At 62.3% G+C, this 19507-nt stretch overlaps 1 protein-coding gene across 1 annotated transcript; it reads right to left on the minus strand.

Annotated features, from left to right (window-relative positions):
• Positions 1-3468: 3468 nt before the first annotated feature.
• On the minus strand, positions 3469-18270 carry LOC128776913 (acetoacetyl-CoA synthetase-like). Its single transcript, XM_053901893.1, has 8 exons — positions 18138-18270; positions 17865-17987; positions 15154-15267; positions 11412-11537; positions 7687-7756; positions 7169-7227; positions 6209-6411; positions 3469-3814 (listed from the first exon to the last, which is right to left on the minus strand). Exons 1-8 carry the CDS (start codon positions 18253-18255, stop codon positions 3677-3679), a joined length of 951 nt encoding a protein of 316 aa, XP_053757868.1. The 5' UTR covers positions 18256-18270; the 3' UTR covers positions 3469-3676.
• Between the last annotated feature and the right edge of the window lie 1237 nt (positions 18271-19507).

The following is a 19507-nucleotide window of genomic DNA, read 5'->3' on the forward strand; positions in this document are numbered from 1 at the left end:
CCCAGGCTGACCCTCCAGCTGCAGGCCAGGTGTGGCCCAGCTGAAGCGCACCTGCCCAGCCCCGCTGCGTGCACCTGCGGGCTGAAGGGGCCGCTGGGCCGGAAGCAGAGCGGATGGGGCTGCGGTGTGAGTGCAGCGAGCCAGTGCCGGTCACGTGCACGGGACTGCCGTGCGGGGGAGGGCCCAGCAACCAGACGGAAGAAACTCAGGTCCCTTGGGTGACCCTGCGGAGCAAAGCCACCTACCCAGCCCCCCACCCCCACCCCCACCCGTTTACTTCAAAGCTGTCGTAGGGGAAAAACTCTTTCCGACCGAGCCAGATTTGGGGGCGCTCTTCAGAGCAGATGAGCCTGTACCCCAACGACACAACTTCTCCCCGGTACACGTGTGCGCGACTGTCCCTGTGAAGGCGGAGCCCGGGGCTAGGGGACACGGCTGGGCCCTCAAAGGGAGTTTACTCCCCATGAGACGTTGCCCTGGGACCTCGAAGCCCGAGGGGAGGGGAGGGTCTCTCCTGGTCACACACGTCCACAGTGATGGCGGGTGAGAAGGCCAGGGAGACACCTTTCCCAAGCCTTGGTGGGTTCAGCCATTTGCTAGGGGCTCGCCAGGGGCCGGGGATCCAGATGAGGCAGCAAATCTGGGGTCCCCCAGGGCTCATACGCAGGGAGGTGGGCCAGCAGGCAGGTGCCCGCAGCAAGAGGGGTCATTTTGGGGCCAGTGCAGAGGAAGCACGGCACAAAAGGGGGACGGGTCAGGGATCAAGTGACCCCGACACGGTGTTCCAACATCTCTAGGATCGTCTGCACAGGCCAGGAGGCGGGGGTGGGCACGGTGTGAGTGGGAAGGGGCCGTCCCCCTACAGAAGGTTCCCGGAGGTGGGAAGACAGACCCAGAGAAGGGACAGCTGCTTGGGGGCCCACAGGCCGTGGGAACCCCCCACCCCACCCCAGCCAGGCCACGCTGCAGACCCCGTGCTTCTGGAGGGGTGGGGACGAGCACGGTGGGGATCAAGGAGGAGGAGGGAGGGGCCGCTGGCTGGCGGGGTGGCAAAGGCAGAGGCAGCTGGCGGGCAGGTGCTCGCAGGGCGACGCCCAGGCCAAGGCACCTCAGGGGAGGGTTGCGCCCCACGGGCGCTCGATGGCTGTCGTTCAGACCATCCGTCTCTCATTAATGAAGCTGTCCAGCGTGGCTTGTTAATGAGGACGCGTGGGCTCAGCCAGCCTGGGGGGTCGTGCTGGAACTCAAAGGGCACAGCAGGTAAGCTCTCACCACTCCTCAGGCACAGTCGGTCTGAAGGGTCAGGCCCGAGTCCTGGGAGGGAGGGGGCCGGCAGGCCGGTCCCACAGGGAGGATGCGCCCAGCCTGGGGTCAGTCAACCGCCAGGGCTCCCGACGGCCCACACCGCCCGGGGACTGCTCGCCGTCTTCCTCAGCGGCGGGACCCGGCCAGGCGGGCAAAGTGAGGCAGGCAGGACGAGGCCCCAGACGTGCCGGGTGGAAACGTGAGGTTCCGTGGTCAGGGGCGTTAAGGCTGCACATGGAATTAGGCTTTGCTAATCAGTAGATGTTACAATAGGGGGATTATCCTGGATTATTCGAGTGGAGCCACCGTATCTCAGAGGTCTCCTGTGTGGCAGAGGGAGGCAGGAGCCGCCACAGGCTCTGGGGACGGAGGGATGAGCCACCGGCCAAGAACGAGGGCGCCTCTGGCGGTTGGAAAAGGCAAGGAAGGGAGTGTCTCCTAGAGCCTCCAGAAGGAACGCAGCCTGCCTGCACCTTGACTTTCCCTCAGTGACACCTGCGTTCGGCTTCTGACCTCCAGAACTGTAATACATTTGTGTTTTAAGCCACTGGCTTTGTGGTAATTTGTTACAGCAGCAACAGGAAACGAATAGGAAAAAGGTAACAGGTCCTGTTTAAAATGCTCAGACCTCCAGACTCCCCTGCAGCGAGGGGTGGCCGTGTATGGCCCACCTCTGGTCACTCAGGCACAAGCAGATGTGCAAGGGGTAGGTTTTCCAGAAAACCCACCGTTTGGCCGATTGAAAGGGGACAGGCTGGGGGTGGGGGGTTGGTTTCTGCCCCTCACCCAGCCCTCCCGTCACTTCCTCCTTCCTGCCTGGAACACGATGGGAGCTGGGAGGCAGGCGGAGACGGAGGGCGGGCAGGGCACAGACGCGCGCTGGCCATCCGGCAGCTACCGCACGGCCCCGGGCACACACCTGCCTCCAGCTTCCCGGGACAGGAGAAAAGGAAGCCCCGCTGGGCTGAGCCCAGATTCAGTGACACGCGGCCAGACCCACAGCTCCTGCGATGACAAGGGCTGTTGTCCAGACACCTGGCTTCCTGGAACCGTGGGGGAGTCCAGGGTAAGGACAGTGCCCTCCTCTGGGGTGCCGGCTCCACGCAGAGAAGTCCTCGCTGGCCATTTGGTCACCCCGGACGGGTGCTAAATACCAGGGGCCCAGGAAGGCTCCAACCACGTGGCCAAACGTCTCCCCCAAGGCAGGGCTCCCGGCTGGTTCTGCAGCACAGGCAGCATCGGGACCTCGGATCCAGTCACCCCCTCCAGAGAAAACGTACCGGCCCGCCGCACGTGAACAGATGTGTGCACGCACGTGTATATGCGCGTGTGTGCATATGTTTATTGTATAAATTCTTCATGGCGCTTTTTCCCCCGAGTTTTTGTCATCCAGAAGAAAAGGGATTCGAGAAGGGTTTTCGTTGCGCTCAGTTTTCACAAGTACAGAAACAAACATTAGGATTACAGGAATCAACACGCTGAACCCAAAGTGCGTACCAGCCACCGGCTGCGGCACCCGGGACTCGATTCACAAGTGCGGGTATCACAGCTGCGACTTGAGGCTCCCAGGGCTCCGGGTGGAGGGCGCGGCAAGTGTCCCCCGAGGCCAGGCAGCTCCGTCTGGGGAGGACCCCGTGACGGCCGCCCGGGCAGCCCGCCAACTCCCCGAGAGCACCGCCACCCCGCAGGGCGCACGGCCAGTTCCGCGAACGCCCCCGCACGGCAGACAACGGACGTTAAAACGCTCTGAAACCATTCAAAGTCCGCGAGATAAAGGGACCCCGTTAAAGCACAAAACCCCCGTGTCCTCCAGAGGGAGCTTCCACCTGCGGGTCAGAGCACACGGCCCCGCCAGGAACCGCGGGGACCCGGTGCGTTGCACACAGACACAGACACGCAGGGGTGGTCGGCCGCGGGGGGCAGTTCACGGGCGACAGCAGACGGACGGGCCCTGAGCCAGGAGAACACACAGCTTCACACGTTAAGAGAGCAAAAGAGAGCAAAAGAGAGCAACGGGTGCAAGGCTGCAGCGGGGGTGTGCCGTCGCCAGAAAGCCAGCCGGTGCCCGGAGCGTGGCCGTGGCCAAGGCCGTCGGCCATGACCGCCCCCACACGGGCGAGCCCCGGCGCCCGGCAGCGCGTGCCAGGGCACACGTGGGAAGACACACACACAACCAAACGCTCCTCCCTCTCGGCCTCTGGTCCGGGGAGACTCAGGCCCCCGCCCGATGCAGCTGCACATCAGAGACGACCTTCCCCAAGCCCGCAGACGCTTGCCTTCCCAAGGGCTGTACGTGTCTAAGCGCTTTCTGGAAGCCACGGAAGTCACAGCACAGACACGTGTGGCCGAGTGTGGGGCGAGCCGGTCCGACTCAGAAGTCCCGCAGCTCGGGGATGTCCCTGTACAAATCCAGGGTGTCGGGGTTCGAGAAGGCCCCTCGGTGCTCCACGGCCTTTCCAGCAATGACCTGCTTCACCGCCGCTTCCACCTTCTTGCCGTTGAGGGTGTACTGCCAGGGCGGGCAGAGAAAACAGACAGAAAGGGACCTGAGCCCTCAGGGGAAAAGACCCCTCGGGCTCCGACGTCCGGGTGTCCCGACCAAGACCGAATGGCCTCCACCGGCAGCCAGACGGAGGGCGACCCGGCAGCCGGGCAGGCGTGCCCAGGAAGGCGGCTTTCCACCACGGCCGGCGTCTGGGGGGCTGAGGGCCGATCCCTCAACCCGGGTCTGTCCCCTCGGGCGTGAAGTCGGGGGTGCCAGAGCCCCTCCCCGCGCTGCGGGTGGGGTTCTCGGCGCTCGCCGCTAGACTATTTCTATTCTGTTACTTTTCCTGACGTCACAACACCTCCCTGTGTCGTCCGACCCAGCCGTCACTTCCGTGCAAGCGGCGGGCGGCTCCCTGCCCCTCGTCACCGATCCCCTCGCCAGGGAGCTCGTCCGGGAGCCTCCCGACACCTCCCCAGATCCCTCCTCGGAACCCTCGTCTGGGCCGGCCGGGGCACTTCTTTCCTCGCAGTCAGAAGCCTCCCAAACGTTCAAAGCTCCCTCTCGAACCCACGCCTCGTGGGCCCGGCCCGTGGTCCCAACAGGCTTCTGGTGGCAGTGCGGGCGTCAGGCCAGGAGACGGCGGGACAGAGCCCGTGAGTAACACCGCCGGTGCCCTCAACTCTCCTCCACGGGCACCACTTTTGCAAACCTGAGATGTAATTAAAATTCATGCACTCGAAAGACTCAGGCGACGTGTGAACTAATTAAGGATGTAAGCGCTGGCTTCCGGGGGACTGCCTGTCACTTGGGCGTCAGCCCCGCTCGCCCCGAAAAGCAGGAGTCTCACCTGCTTCGTGTGCGTGTAAGCTTTCCACGACAGGTCCGAGAACGACTCGGGGGAGCTAATGATTTATACCCTCCGTGAGCTGACAAAACCAAGAAGGCCTCGTTTCGGGAGAAATCCCGCTGCTGTTTCCTCTGGCAAGAAGGGTGGCAGGGAGGCAGAAAGTGCCCAGCTCCAGCTCGGGCCTCCCCGAGAGATAACCGTCATCTGCCTCCCATCGGGACGGGCCAGGCTTCTCCACCGAGGGCGGCCGCCTGGCACCCGCCAGCCTCGCCGTGCCCCCAGGGCCCCGAGTCTCCTTGGCTGGGCCGCCCCTCCCCAGCTCGGCAACGCACAGGGCCAACCCGGTCCGTCAGGGCAGAGCACGAGGACCGGAAAACACGGGGCCTTGAAAAACCTCGAGGAACCCCTGAAATGACTCCCCAGCCCAACCAGAGGGGACAGCACCCGGGGAGAGCGAGCAGAGGCAGAGCTGGGCTGACAGGGACCCGGGCGCCAGGCTGAGGACAAAAGACGGTCACCACGACCCGTGTCTCCACTGAATCCCCGTGAGCGGACACGGCTGGGGAATAACCCTCCCGGCAGCAAAGGACACACTTTCCGTCAAACTCTAGTCACTCAGAATGTGCCGGAAGCACACAGAACCGGTTCACCGAAGGAAAGCCTTAGGCCCTCATCGGGAGAAGGCAGTAAGTGTCCCTCCCTCCCTGAGAGAGCCACCGTCTCCGGAGTCGTCAGGAGTCACCGACCGGGAGAGACAGACAGACAGACAGACAGAACTCCCGAGCTGTGCCTTAACCAAAATGTGACAGAACTGCAGGGACGGTGTAGCAAGTCCCGGCCCTGCCCGCACCCCGCGTATGCACCCCTGCTCGGGGCAACATCAGGGCCCTGCTCCAGCTGCCCCCCACCCCCAGCCCCACCCCCTCAGCGGACAGCTACTCCGCAGGCCTCGGAGACGGGCCGGCTCGGTGCGATGGGCGGGCTCCGTGCACACGCGCGGGCGCACGCACTCGGCAGTTTCCGCCGTGGGCTGACGGACGCGTTCGCCGCGTCGGCGGTCCGAGTGAACGCTGAGATCCCATCTGGGCACGCCTCCTCCCCCACCCAGAGCCTAAGCAAAGTGCAAGGGGGGGACGAGCCTCTAAATAGACTCGAGTCTTCTTTCCACGGGCAGAACTCAAAATGCAAAGCCGCCAGCGGCCCTTCGTACCGTCAAAATTCATTTTCTCGTTAATAATTCCGAGAACGCACCGAGCCCGCCCCGGGGAGGGGGGCGGGGGGGGGAGCCAGGTGGATGCGCAGGGCCGGGCCCGCCTACCCTCCCAACACAGGCATTTAGCACAAGTTACTCGAAAGGCAAGTCGGGAAGGGTTAAAAAGAGAGAGAGAGAGAGAGAGAGAGAGAGAGAGAGACGGTGGGAGAGAAAAGAAAGATGCCGTTGCCAGGCAACGCGGACAAACGACACACAGAGCGTCAGCTCGCTCCTCGGGAGAGGCCGGGCGGCGTGGGGGGCTCCCGGGTCGCGGCTGCGGGGGCGGGGGCGGGGCGGAGCCCGGCGGGGCACCTACCGGGATGCCCTTGGTCTCCAGGATGACGCTGGGCACGTGCCGCGCGGAGAGGCCGCGGCGGATGGCGTTGCGGATACTCTTCACCAGGTCGGGCCCGAAGGCGTGGCCGGACGCCATCTTCAGGAACAGAAGCACCCTCTCCTCCCCGTCCTTGTTGTACTGGGGGACACAGAGGCTGTCCATCACCTCCTCGAAGGCCTCCACTGCAGAGACAGGGCAAGGGGCCACACGCTCGCACCGGCCCCCCTCCCCCCTCCCCGGGGGGAAGAGCCCCCCAGGGGGACAAGCAGAACGCCCATCGCCGGTGAGAGGCACAGCTGCAGCTTGAGCTGAATGGTTCCAAGAAGCCAAACTCAGGCCTGACTTACTTAACTACAAATGAATTTAAAAATAAAAAGGAAGCAAATGCCCGTGGTGGGGGCTCCACTGGTGGGGGGAACAAAGGCTGGGAGCAGACAGATCAGGACTTCTCCGTCCCGGCTGCGCAAACAACCTTGATGTGACAGCAGCAGGAAGCCACCTCCTCGGAAGGCTGATTTTATGGCCTCGGTGGGCATTTTAAAGGCCCACGGATGACTGTGCAGCTGTCCTTATTTAGTGTGCTGAATGGTGCTGTGTGACCTCCAGCAATCACACCACCTCTCTGTGCTGCTTTTTCACCCATAAAAAGCAGACACAACTAAGCAACCCAAGGAAGCTCGCTGTGAAAATGAAAGGTAACAGAGCAGGGATGGGACCCTGTGACCTCAAGAATACCGACCGCTCTGGGATCTTACAGCTACAAGCAACGTGGACCAGGTAAGTTCACCAATGTCCATTCCCACGGCTGAGGCAAATGGGCTAGAGTTATGCCAAAAGGCGGGGTCTTTGTAAAACGGGCTCCGGGGCTCCCCGCTAGGACAGGCTGCCCCCCTCCGGGATGACCTAAGAACAATTTCAGGAGCAAGGGAAAATGCGTACCAATGTTATAGATTTCCGAACTGCCGAATCGCACTCCGTTGGGGTTGAGCGTGCCGTCACTGGAAAGAGAGACACGGTCACAAACACAGGAGCTCCTGAGTGAGGCACGTCGCACGGGGATCGGGGGTGGGGGCCACCACCGCCTTGCCACATGGCAACACCGGGCCCCGTCACGAAGGCTCCCTCCCCTGCTCTTTATCCCCACCAGCCACCTTCTTTCTCTCTCTCTCTCTCTCTCAACCAAAAGCCAGACAACAAGGGAGTCCCCTTTGTGTGGAAACACCTGTCCCTTCACTGTCCCTTCCCACCTGCACAGGTGTGGCATGTGCCCAATACCCACACATCCCAGGTCTGAAAGGGCAGCTGCTACTGTGGACGGACGCTGGCCACGCCTTGGCCACAGGCCTCCCACCCCACCCTGGGGCACGGAAACGTGGATCGGGCCCGGCCCCGGCCCTCGGGGAGCAGACGCAGGCTGCCTCCTGTCCCTGCCTCGATGCCTCGGGAAGACCCCTCACCTCCGGCCCAGCATGACGATGCCCCCGGTCTTGGGGTTGATTCTGCAGTAGTCACCGTGCGCCCAGACACCTGCAGGGAGGCAGACGTGCTCCGTCACCCCGAGGAGAAGGGGGTCCCGACTGGCTGCCCGGACAGACGCCCACGCAGGCCTGACGGCAACACGATTCGCACGATTCCGCAACGTTAATGCCCATCTGCAGACGCGGCTGAGGCTCAGAAACCAGGAAGAGGGGTGGCTCTGGGGAGCCGGGGGTAGATGTGACCTAGACAGCGCCCGCCCCAGGAGCACCCCTTCCAGTGGGGGCCCCGTGCACCCGGCCCTGACCCGCACCAGCAGGCAAGAAACACCACTCCTGCAGGGCCCGCCCGACAGGGACCCCGGGAAGTCAGGGGCGCCGACCCCAGCAGCGAGGATGCCGGAGGGGCCAGGGAAGGTCAGTGGGAGCTTCGGGGGAAGGCCCTCTGACTGAACGGTAGGAAGCACAGGCCACGCTTTAGGAGGACGGGGTGGTCTGGGACAGCGAGAAAGACGGTCCAGAGGGGTCCGGACCGCTCTTCAATGAGAAGAACAGAGGCAGCACGAGCAGTGGGAGAAAACTGCGACAGTCTTAGCAACGGAGGCCTGAGCTAAGGCACCAGCCGTGTGGACAGAGCTGAGTAGCTGGTGAAACCCGGGGGACGTGCAAGGCGGTGGGGGCGGGCGGATCAGAGGTGACCCTGAGACCAGGCAGCTACCTCCCCCTGTGTGACGGGGTCCCAGGCTGGCCCTCGCCCTGGGGTGCAGCAAAGCTAATATCCCAAGGGGTCACGGCCCCAGCCTCGGCCACGCCCTCCCCCCACGCAGCCGAGGTGATTGCCAAGGGAGCGGCTGAACCAGCCAAAGGCCTCCTCCCGCCGGCAGATGCGGTGACCCCCCACCAGCCACACAAACGGAGGAGGCGCTCCCTGCAGCCACCAGGGGCAGCCTCGCCTCCCGAAACGAGGGGGCCCCTGCGGCCCGGAAGGGAAAATGCCAACTAAAACCAGCCGTGGCGTCTCCACCGAGAGCACCCCTCCCTCTCCAATCCTACAGAAGCTTCCGGACCCGAGGGGCTAACCCAATCAGCTCACAACCGTCCGGGAGGCACCACCCCAACAACACGCTCTGCTGCTGCTCGTTCACCGTCACGGCCACACGCTGCCAGGAGCGTGGATTAAGGCCCGTTGAGAGGGAAGTCAGGGCGCCTGTCCGTCTGTCTGTCCGTCTGTCCGCAGGGAGGGTGGTCCCTGGGAGGCGGTTTGAGACCAAAGGACCCCTGAGCTCACTTATTCTGACGCAGAAGAGGACCGTAGGCCTCAAGGTCCTTCCTCCCTCCTCCCCAAGCTGAAGAACGAACCCCCCCTCCCTGACCGCACTTGCAAAAGATTCACCCCCACAAACAGGGAAAACTTCCCGGGACTGCAGGTGCTACGTGTGGGGTGTGGGCAGGAGCACAGGAGACCGGCTTTGCACGCGCAGTCCCGGGACACAGAAAGCCGCAGACACAGCAGCAGGGCCTGTCCTGCTCACGTGGGGACTGGGGCGCCCGTGCTGGCACACGGTCTGGTTTATGCGCAGCCCGGTGTCCCAGGAGTTTGATAATTAACGCACGGCCCCGGAAACGGAGGTCAAACGGAAGACGCAAATGCACCCTGAAGGAGCGGTCATTTGTGACAACGAAATGGTTCCGCCTCGTACAAAACAAAGTCGGGAGGAGGAATTCACAAGGGGCTGGTGGCTCTGGGGCCAGGCTGTCACAGGCTTCCTCGTGGGCTTCCGCGGGCCTGCAGCTCCCACTGTGTCCACGGCAGACTGGCTCTGTTTCTGCCCCCCCACCCCCCACCCCGTGAGTGATGGTGCCTGGGGACGAGCATGCCAGCGTGAAGGGGGAGACCCGGCCTTCTTTCCCCCTGGAGATCCAGCGCAGGGAACCTCTTACGGTGAGCACGTACTTTTGTACATTAAAGAAGAGTGGCACAGCGTTCCACGTACACAGACGCGCCATCACAGATAAATCGCACAGTCACACGCTTCTCTTACTGGACGCGGGACCTCCGTCCGCTTTGGACTCTTTTGCTGACGAGGGCTGAGGGACACTGGCCGTCTCCATGTCATCAAGCCCAACATCCTGGCAGCTCGTGGGCAGGCCTAGTGTCCCGTGTCCTCTACACTTCCCTGTGCCCATTTTGTTTCCATTTTGCCTTGGCTGCCAGGAAACTCAGAGCTGAAGTCCTTGCTCTGTAGAATCAGAACGGTCTGAATCTTTCTTCACTCTGTTTTTCATTTCTCTTTAAGTTTTTACTAGGCCTTTAAAAACAGTGAGATGTCATGAAGAAAACCAAAACGGCTCATAGTTCCCCCACTCAGACAACCCTTTGTCGTGCATTTATTCAGGCTTACACACATAGACTTCCTTTCCAAACACAAAAGAGATACTACGCCCTCTGTGCTGAACTTCTGCTCTTCGCTCACTGATTTCTTGGATATCACTGCCTGCTTACATTCTCGCCCGGCCTAAGGGTGTCTGGGAGTCTCCTTCCTGCTACAGCAAGGACGACCTTGCCTTCCAACTATTTTCTTTAACCATCAATTCCAATACAGTGTAAGAATCTCCCAGTGCTGGGGAGTGGACAGACGGTCAGGTTCAACCCGTGTTCACCCGGTCCGTGACCAACCGCTTCAGAGTCCCACTGTCTTCACTGCCTTCCTGTGTGCATACTGGTTCCTATACTGCACCTACTCGCAGGAAATACTTGAGGCATCTACTTACAAAACTGACTATATGATGAGATTCCTTAAGGAGAATCAGAAATTCTGTCCTGGGGATAAGCGGAATCCTATGATCAAGCAATGATTTCAACTCCGATTTTCCTGGCAGCCAAGGCAAAAATGGAAACGCAACGGCGACTCCCGAGTGGGAGGTGTGGTGCCAGGACGGTGGTCCTACGCAGGCTGTGCAAACACGCAAGGCCAAGCGGGAAATGGGAGAGGTCCGCGGCAAATTCTGCCACCAACGGTCACCTGCCCTTCTCAGACCGTCCACACGTGGTTAATGCAAAATCGGATCACTCTCTAGACACCGAAGCAAGTACTTGGACCAAACCGCCCTGGGACAGAGGGCTTGCCGAACTGTGAATGGCGCAGCTGCGGGAACTCAGCGGTGCTTCTGAGACAAGGTAGGAGGGGGCAGGGGCTCTGGGACGAGGCGCCGCTCAGAACACGAACCGGGAGGGCGTCAGGCTGCGCCAGAGTGACCAGCGGGCCGTAAACCACCCCACTGTCCAGCCCCTCGGTGAGGACCGGCTGAGGGTGCGTGGGGCAGGAAGGAAGAGTCCGGGCCAGAATCCGCTTGCACACGCCCTTCCCCCCCCCCCCCCCCCGAACGGGCCGCGCACAGTCCTGAGTAAGCGCGCGCGTCCGCAGCCCTCCCGCGGGCAAACCACTGGCTCGCGCCGGCTCCCGGCAGCAGCGACTGGGGCGCAGGGGCTCTGCGCACACGGGCCGGTTAAGGGTAAGTTAAACCCGGACGCCGGTTTCCCGTGACGGCCCCGAGCTGAAGGTGACAAGAATCTGAGCAGCCGCTCACCATCGCCCCTCTGGCGGAAGGGGCTGTGGGCCGCTCCCCACGCGCGGGCGGAGGGGGCACATCCGGAAGCAGAGCCCGCGGGCCCGGCCAGGCCGAGTCTGCACCCGCAGCCCACGTACCTGGGAACCTGGAGAAATAGGCCTTCCTGTACTTGCTCCCGTTCTCGTCGTTCCAGAAGTGCGTGGGCTGGCAGGGGATCGGCTTGGTGCACACCAGCTCCCCGCTCTCTCCCCACACCGCCTTTCCTGGTTTGGGAAGAATTCAGAGTAACCTCAGCACCCACGGCAGCCACGCCCCCTGGGGTTCTCCCCGCCCCCTCGCCAGCCCCCACCCCCCACCCCCCTTACGCGCCGCGCCGTGCGTGGGACCCACGTGAAGGCACAGCGCGCCCCTGGTCACGTCAGCGCCCCTGGAAGCCGCGCGCACTCCTCCCCTGAAGGCCTTGCCTCCCGGCGCGTTCCCCCCGCACCTCCCTTCCATACGTGATTTGTTTTTCCCACACGGGGGTCAATACTTTCACTCCACCGACACCGTCCAGTGTGCTTCCGAACCACGTACACGGCCTCGCGCGGCGCGTGTCCAGCGCCGCTCCCAGTGTGGCACCGGGGGGACTCGCTCATCTACTACGTGGTGTTCCAATCGGGTCGCTCGGGGCTCGTGATTTCCCGTGTGCAATCACGAGCATTTATTCCTCCGGAGACGCACCTCTCTGTCGTTCCCAGCTCTGCTCCCTAGCGCACACACACCACGGGGAGCACCCCCACGCACACCACGGGGAGCGCGCACACATCGCGGGGAGCACCCGCGCACACACCACAGGGAGCACCCCCACGCACACCATGGGGAGCACTTCCACGCACACCACGGGGAGCACCCCCACGCACACCACGGGGAGCGCGCACACATCGCGGGGAGCACCCGCGCACACACCACACGGAGCACCCCCACGCACACCATGGGGAGCACTTCCACGCACACCACGGGGAGCACGCACACATCACGGGGAGCACCCGCACACACACCACGGGAGCACCCCCACGCACACCACGTGGAGCACCCCCACGCACACCATGGGGAGCACCCCCACGCACACCATGGGGAGCACCCCCACGCACACCACGGGGAGCGCGCACACATCGCGGGGAGCACCCGCGCACACACCACAGGGAGCACCCCCACACACACCACGGGGAGCACCCGCACATACCCCAGGGGGAGCACCTACACGCACACTACCGGGAGCACCCACGCCCACACCAGGGGGAGCACGCGCACATCACGGGAGCACCCGCACCCACACCAGGGGGAGCACCCGCGCCCACCCCAGGGGGAGTACCTGTACCCACACCAGGGGGAGCACTCGCGTGCACACCACGTGGAACACTCGCACGCACCCCGGGGGGGAGCACCCACGCTCACACCACGGGGAGCACCCCCACGCACACCACGGGGAGCACGCACACATCGCGGGGAGCACCCGCACACACACCACAGGGATCACCCCCACGCACACCACGGGGAGCACCCGCACATATCCTAGGGGGAGCACCTACACGCACACTACGGGGAGCACCCCCACGCACACCATGGGGAGCACCCGCGCCCACACCAGGGGGAGTACCCGCGTCCACCCCAGGGGGAGTAGCTGTACCCACACCAGGGGGAGCACTCGCGTGCACACCACGCGGAGCACTCGCACGCACCCCGGGGGAGAGCACCCACGCTCACACCACGGGGAGCACCCCCACGCACACCATGGGGAGCACTTCCACGCACACCACGGGGAGCGGGACCACCCGCGCACACACCACGGGGAGCACCCACATGCACACCACGGGGAGCACGCGCACGTCACGGGGAGCACCCGCGCCCACACCAGGGGGAGCACCCACACCAGGGGGAGCACTCGGGCCCACACCAGTGAGAGCACTCGTGTGCACACCATGGGGAGCATGCGCACATCACGGGGAGCACCCGCGCCCACACCAGGGGGAGCACCCGCGCCCACCCCAGGGGGAGTACCTGTACCCACACCAGGGGGAGCACTTGCATGCACACCACGTGGAGCACTCGCACGCACCCTGGGGGGGAGCACCCGCGCTCAAACCACGGGGAGCACCCTCACGCACACCATGGGGAGCACTTGCACGCACACCAAGGGGAGCACCCGCGCACACACCACGGGGAGCACCCCCACGCACACCACGGGGAGCACCTGCACATACCCCAGGGGGAGCACCTACACGCACACTACGGGAAGCACCCTCGCCCACACCAGGGGGAGCACTCGCGCACACCCCAGGGGGAGCACCCGCACCCACACTAGTGAGAGCACTCGTGTGCACACCACTCAGAGCACTCACAGGCACACCATGGGGAGCACGCACACATCAAGGGGAGCACCCACGCCCACACCAGGGCAAGCACCCGCGCACACCCCAGAGGGAGCACCCACACCACGCGGAGCACCCACACCAGGGGGAGCACCCGCGCACACACTATAGGGAGCACCTACACGCACCAGGGGGAGCCCCCATGCCACACCAGGGGGAGCCCCCGCATGCACACCATGGGGAGCACCTGCGCACAAACCACGGGGAGCACCCTCACACAGGTCTCCTTGCTCACAGGTGCAAATGCTTCTCCAGGGGTAGAATTGAGGCATCACGGGGTACCCACCTTCACCCTCTCTCTCCATCACCACATTGTGAGCTCAACAGGTGGCACTGAGGCACACGTGCTGCCACAAGGGCAGCCTGGATTCCAGCCCCAGGCACAGCACAGGCCACGGAGGCCACAGAGACAGGGCCAGACCGCGTCCCTCCCACTCCCACTGAGTGGGCCTGTGGAAAGCCGGCTGGTGCCCGTCTATCCAGCACCTTCCACAGTGCAGCAGGGCGGGACTTGCACTGAGAAGCCATCACCCCCCATGCATCCACGGAGGCTCCCGGGTTATCGCGTGTCCGTCACCTAGCCTAGCTCATGCCATCCCACCGAAGCCCCGAGACAGAAGACGGGCAGACAGGTAACCGTGTGCCTCTGGAAGCATCTGTTTCTCTCTGCCAGGAGCATCTCCTCCCGAGCAGGCTACCGAACGCGGCGGCAGCCAGAGCCAAGAGAAATGGTTGGACGGTGGGGAGGAAAACAGACGTACGGAACCAAGAACTCTTCTGAGCAATGACCCCAGGCAGCACCAGGGAAAAGCCTTCTTCTGAAGATAAGAACGGATTTCCAGAAAGGTCTCTGGCAACACTCTCTGTGAACTTCAGGAGAGACCCTTCCTGCACTCCCCAGGCTCGCAGCCTGGTGTGGCCACGACTGCTGCTGTCTCTCCCTCTCCCTCGTGCAAACGGGAACGGGCACAACCTCCCCGTGCACTCCGCCAGGTCGAAATAATGGTGGCTGCAGTGCAAATTTGTGCAGTGCACACACCACACGCCAGGCCCTGTTTGGTGCTGGAGACACAAACAGGCTTTGCTGATTTATAGCCAGTGGCTGCTAACAGGTTACAAAGCAACCCAGAGAGGCCAACCCCCAGCTCCCTCACTGGGTCCTCGTCAAGGTCAGGGTGTCGGACTAGCAAGGCAGTACGGCAGCCTCAGCAGCATCTCCGACATTTGGATGCCGGGGGAACGGCCGCCTTCCTGCTATTCCTGAACACACAGCTCTCCACTGTGATCCGGCCCAACACCGACTTCCCAGGTGGGCAGGCTGAAGGGGGTTGGGGCCGGGCCGGGCGAGAAGCTGCATCACTCTGCAGGCGAGCAGGGCCTCCCCGCCCCGGGAGGTTCTGCAGAACTGACACCAAGCATCCAGGTCACGCCCGGGCACGGAAAGAAAAGTGGTCAGTGAAGCCGTCACCTTCCTCGTTCCAGGCTTCCACGGCCATGCCCAGGTTCCGGGCCTGAATCTCCCCTCGGTACACAGGAACAGAGAAGTTCTGGCCCATGAAGCAGGAGATGATGTCGGTGCCACCTGCAGACACGACAAAAGGAGATCCACATTCAGAAGACGGGGACAAACGGCCGAGTTTATTACTGGGGAACACCCCACGGGGGAGACCCCAGAGGACAGCTAGTCCCACTCTTTCTCGAGATAAATACAGAAAAACCCCCGGATGGTTCCGGCTTCTAGAGGAAGAAACGGAATTGCAGCAAACCGCCCGTGTCTGGGGGGTTTATTCTGTGACCAAGGCTTCCTGCCGCAGGACGCACAAAACAGATGACCTCTCGTGGTCACCTCGAAATTCAAGACGCGGGCTCAGGGAAAACGGAAGCTTCGCCCGTTAGATCTACGGCACGGGCACCGTCTCGCAGACGGTCACGCACGGAGGCCCTTTGCTGGCGTGTGCACGCACGCGGCCGCTGGGAGAGCAGAAACCCCGAGGTCCGTGCAGCGAGGGCCCCCCACATGAGGCCGCGCGGGATGGGAAACACTCCAGTTTCAGGAAGGAACTCGAAAGGGAGTCCAATCCCAAGAGCCACGGAGACAGGAGCGGCAGGAACCCCCGAAGCCGGACCCACCGCTGCCGACAACTGTCCCCTTGCTCCCCTCCCCATGAAAACGAGGATCACGCTCATCTCAGCGCCCCGGGCCCCAGGGGGGGTGCCAGCACGGCCCCCAGATGAGCACCAGATGCTCTCAGGGGACGCTGTGACACACACAGCACCGGCCCGGTGCCGAGAGGCTCTGAGCCGAAACGGCCCGCTGTTAGAATGTCACCGAATCGCCCAGCAGTACCGTGGAAATCCACTTCCCGAAGCTTCTACAAACCAGCATTTGGGGCAGGGAACGTGGGTGGCTCAAGGCCCACAACTCTCAGGAGGGTAAGGAGCGGACGTGAGTCTCCCGACACCTGGCTCTCCTCCCAGCGGCCAGAGACCCTCCACGCAGACAACCTGCTCATACAGACAGGAGCTCCTCAACCCTATTCCTGCTTCTCCCGAGGACCGTCTTGTCTCAGGACACACAGCTGTTATGTCTCAGGGCTTCACGGCACCCCACCGAGTGGTACGCGGGCAGCAGACATGTACGGATGTCGCCTATCGTGAGGCCAATGACTCCACGAAATAAGGGACCGGAGCCCCGGCGTGCCCACCCACTCGGCCCCTGGCGATCCCACGCTACAATCCACTCCTCGTGAGGGAAAACTGAGGCCCAGAGGGGAAAGGGAGGTCCCAAGACCACTCTCGGACGTTGGCGGGATCCCTGCTCGCCCCAACGGCCCAAGACCCCCAGCCTCGGGCCAAGGGTCCAGCTGGAAGGAGGAGGGCTGGCGGGGGCGTCCTCAGCCTCAGGCTTCCAGCAAATCAAATGGCGTCTTTTAAAGATGTGCTTTCAGAAGAATACAGTCATCTAAAGATTTTGATGAGCTGCGGGAGAACGAAGCCCAGGTCGCACCGTCAAGGGGGAAACGTGGGACAGCGGGAACCCTACGTCAAATGCCCCCCCCCCAACACTGCTGTGCCACCTACGCACAGACAGACGGCCTCTGACAGAAACCGGCACGGGCTTCCTTGGGGAAGGAGGATGGGGGCGGGGTCACCACCCTATTTCCTTTTGGATTCTGAATATACAAATTATCTTCACACAACTTTATGTTAGGAAAAAAGTAAGGGGAAAAAAAGCCACTTGAAATCCCAACGCCCATACGCACACGCGGGCGTCCACGCACCTGCACACGTGCCTTTCTTCAATCTACAAAGGTGACCACACTTGATAACTCTGGAGTCTGCTTTTCTGAACACATCACAACCCTCTCTCAATTATAGTAAGTAAGTTTCCATCTAAATAAAAATCGTCATCGTCTCCCTTCTAACAGCTGCAAAAACGAAGGATGCACCATAAATGATTCCATCAATCCCCTTCTGCTGGGCACACAGGTCATTTCCGGCTTTCAATGAACACACGCAACGTTGCAACGACTGTTCCTATACACAGCCGATTCTTAGTATTTACAGATTCCGTAGTTGCAAATTCTCCTACTCGCTAACTTTGTAACCCCAAAATCGACACTCAGGGTGCTTTCAAGGTCGTCTGAGAACGTGACCCGAGAACCGAGCGGTGAAAATCTCGAGATGCCCAACACGCACGTTCCCGGCTGAGGTCCAACAAGGCGGAGAGCCCTGCCCTCTGGCTCCAGCTCCCGTCACCGCGAGGACCGGAGGACGGCGAGGGGAGGAGCTCAGGCTCCGGGGCGGCTGCGCTGGGTTTGAATCCCTCCACCGCGCCCCGTTAGTGGGGCATCTCCAGCAAGTCGGTCAACACTCCTGAACCTTGTTTTCCCTTTTGTAAAATGAAGGAAACAGAATCTACCACAAAAAGCCGTTTCCGGGACATGAGATCGTAACTGACGTGAGACACGTAGGTGCATTATCTCCCCAGGAGCCACGGTTCAGCATCTGCCAACTCGGCGACTTTCTCGAACCTGACTACCAGGGACAAGAAGAGCCAACGTGCACAGAGGCGTGTGGGTCAGAGGCTGTGCGCGCTGGGGGGGACCGGCCCGGTCGTGTCCCGTGTCCTGATTCCTCCAGCACCCCCTCCCCACAAGCACACAGAGGGGAGCGTACCTGAGATGGAACCCAGAAGGATGCTGCTCTTAATGCACCTGTAGACATAGTCGTAGCTTTGGGCTTTCAGCGGGGAGCCGGTGGACAGGACCGTATGAAGCGTCTGGAGACTGTGGGTTTCCACTAGGGCGAAGGACCACGGAAAGATTAAAACTAAATCCGACACCTGTAGCCTGGCCTGCGTGCAGGAAACAGGTAACGGAGCAGCTCTGAATTGCCTGGCTGGCAAGACGGGGAACGGGCCAGGTGCTGCGAGAGGCACGCTTTACTCACTTGGCTTCAGGTCTTTCTCTTCGAGCACAGCCAGCCACTTGGCACCCGTTCCAAGGATGGTGATGCTAAGGGCACGGGAGGGAAAGAAGACAAACTCTCGGGCTCCTGCACAGGCCATGCACCGAAGCCTTCTAGGATTAGTGACTCATCGCTGACAAGTCTGCAAAATCCAAGACACGTCACTTTCCCGGGCTGAACTGATGCTCGCTATTGAGTTCAGAGTGAGTCACGACACTGTGTTTACCGTCGGGGTACAGCAGGGACAGGTCTGCACGCTGACTCTTAACATGCCCAGAACCCTGGGTCCCCGGACCACGAGGCTCCGTGGAAGATAACGACCCACACGACAACCCACTATCCTCCCGCTTACGGGATATTTTCTCTTTTTCGGCCAAAGGAAGCCATAAAATCAAGACCCCTCGGCCGGCCCCACATCGACTTCGCGCTCAGGCCACAAGGGTCTCCTTCCCCGGCACACCTGTCTCAGTCCCGCTCAGGGCCTGGGCTCTCGTATTCCCTCTGCCTGAACGTGTCGTGGCCCCTCCCCAGGTCTGGAGGTTCAAGTCCCGGCCCCAGTGCCCTTGCCTCCGAGGGTCTCCCTGACCCCAGGGCACCAATGGCACTTCTTTCTCTGTCTCCTTCCCCCATTCGGGTGCCAGCCCCTCGAGGACAGGGACCTGTCCCCCTCCACCACCGTGCACGCCCCGGGGCCCGGCGGGGGACGGGGCACGGAGCGCACACCCAGATACGCGCGGGCGGGTGCACAAATGATACCGGCAAAGGGCCGTCCCGCAAGTGCACTTTGCAAGGTGAGCTTGTCGGCCCACCACCAGGCTCCAGCGAGAACTCTCGCACTCAGAGACAGGCGACACGGGGTAATCCGGGGGGCTTTGACGCAGGCCCAGTTACTGACGCAGCCCACACAGAAGACCCCAGACTTCTGGCCCCAGCCCTCACCCGAGTATTCCCCGAGCCAGGCTCCCAGAGCCCAGAAATACACCCCAGATGATGAAGAAAGCCCGTCCTTTGAAAGAACCTCGTCTGTGCCGACACAGCAAACGCCCAGTCACCAACCGAGGGGGCGAGTCCGTGCGCTGGCACGGTATCAGTCGGCGAGGATTTCATTCCTACATTTATCGACGTTATTTTAAAAACCAGACGCCCTGAAACGGCCCCACAAGATCCCTGCCGTTCAGCCGCTCGCAAGGGCCGCAGCTCGTGCTACAAACCGGCAGGATCTGACGTGACCACACGCGACTCAGTTTTTAATTTTCGCCTCACCTGACACGCACCCCCCCTTCGATCGCCGTTGGCAGTGGGAGCAGGCGGCGGAGGCCTGAGGCCCTTGCACGCTCCCCTCCCCTCGGCTC

The sequence above is a fragment of the Panthera pardus genome, unplaced genomic scaffold (assembly GCF_024362965.1).
Source record: "Panthera pardus isolate Hobbes unplaced genomic scaffold, ASM2436296v1 HiC_scaffold_14, whole genome shotgun sequence".
Lineage (NCBI taxonomy): Eukaryota > Metazoa > Chordata > Mammalia > Carnivora > Felidae > Panthera > Panthera pardus.

Bases quoted from the DNA above. Each gene is read 5' to 3' on its own strand.
- LOC128776913 (XM_053901893.1), bottom strand. From the start codon at position 18,255: ATGGCCTGTGCAGGAGCCCGAGAGTTTGTCTTCTTTCCCTCCCGTGCC. The intron at 15,268-17,864 runs GTACGCTCCCCT...TCGTGTCTGCAG, and splicing joins CCTTCTGGGTTCCATCTCAG to GTGGCACCGACATCATCTCC. The intron at 7,228-7,686 runs GTGAGGGGTCTT...CTCTCTTTCCAG, and splicing joins ATCGTCATGCTGGGCCGGAG to TGACGGCACGCTCAACCCCA.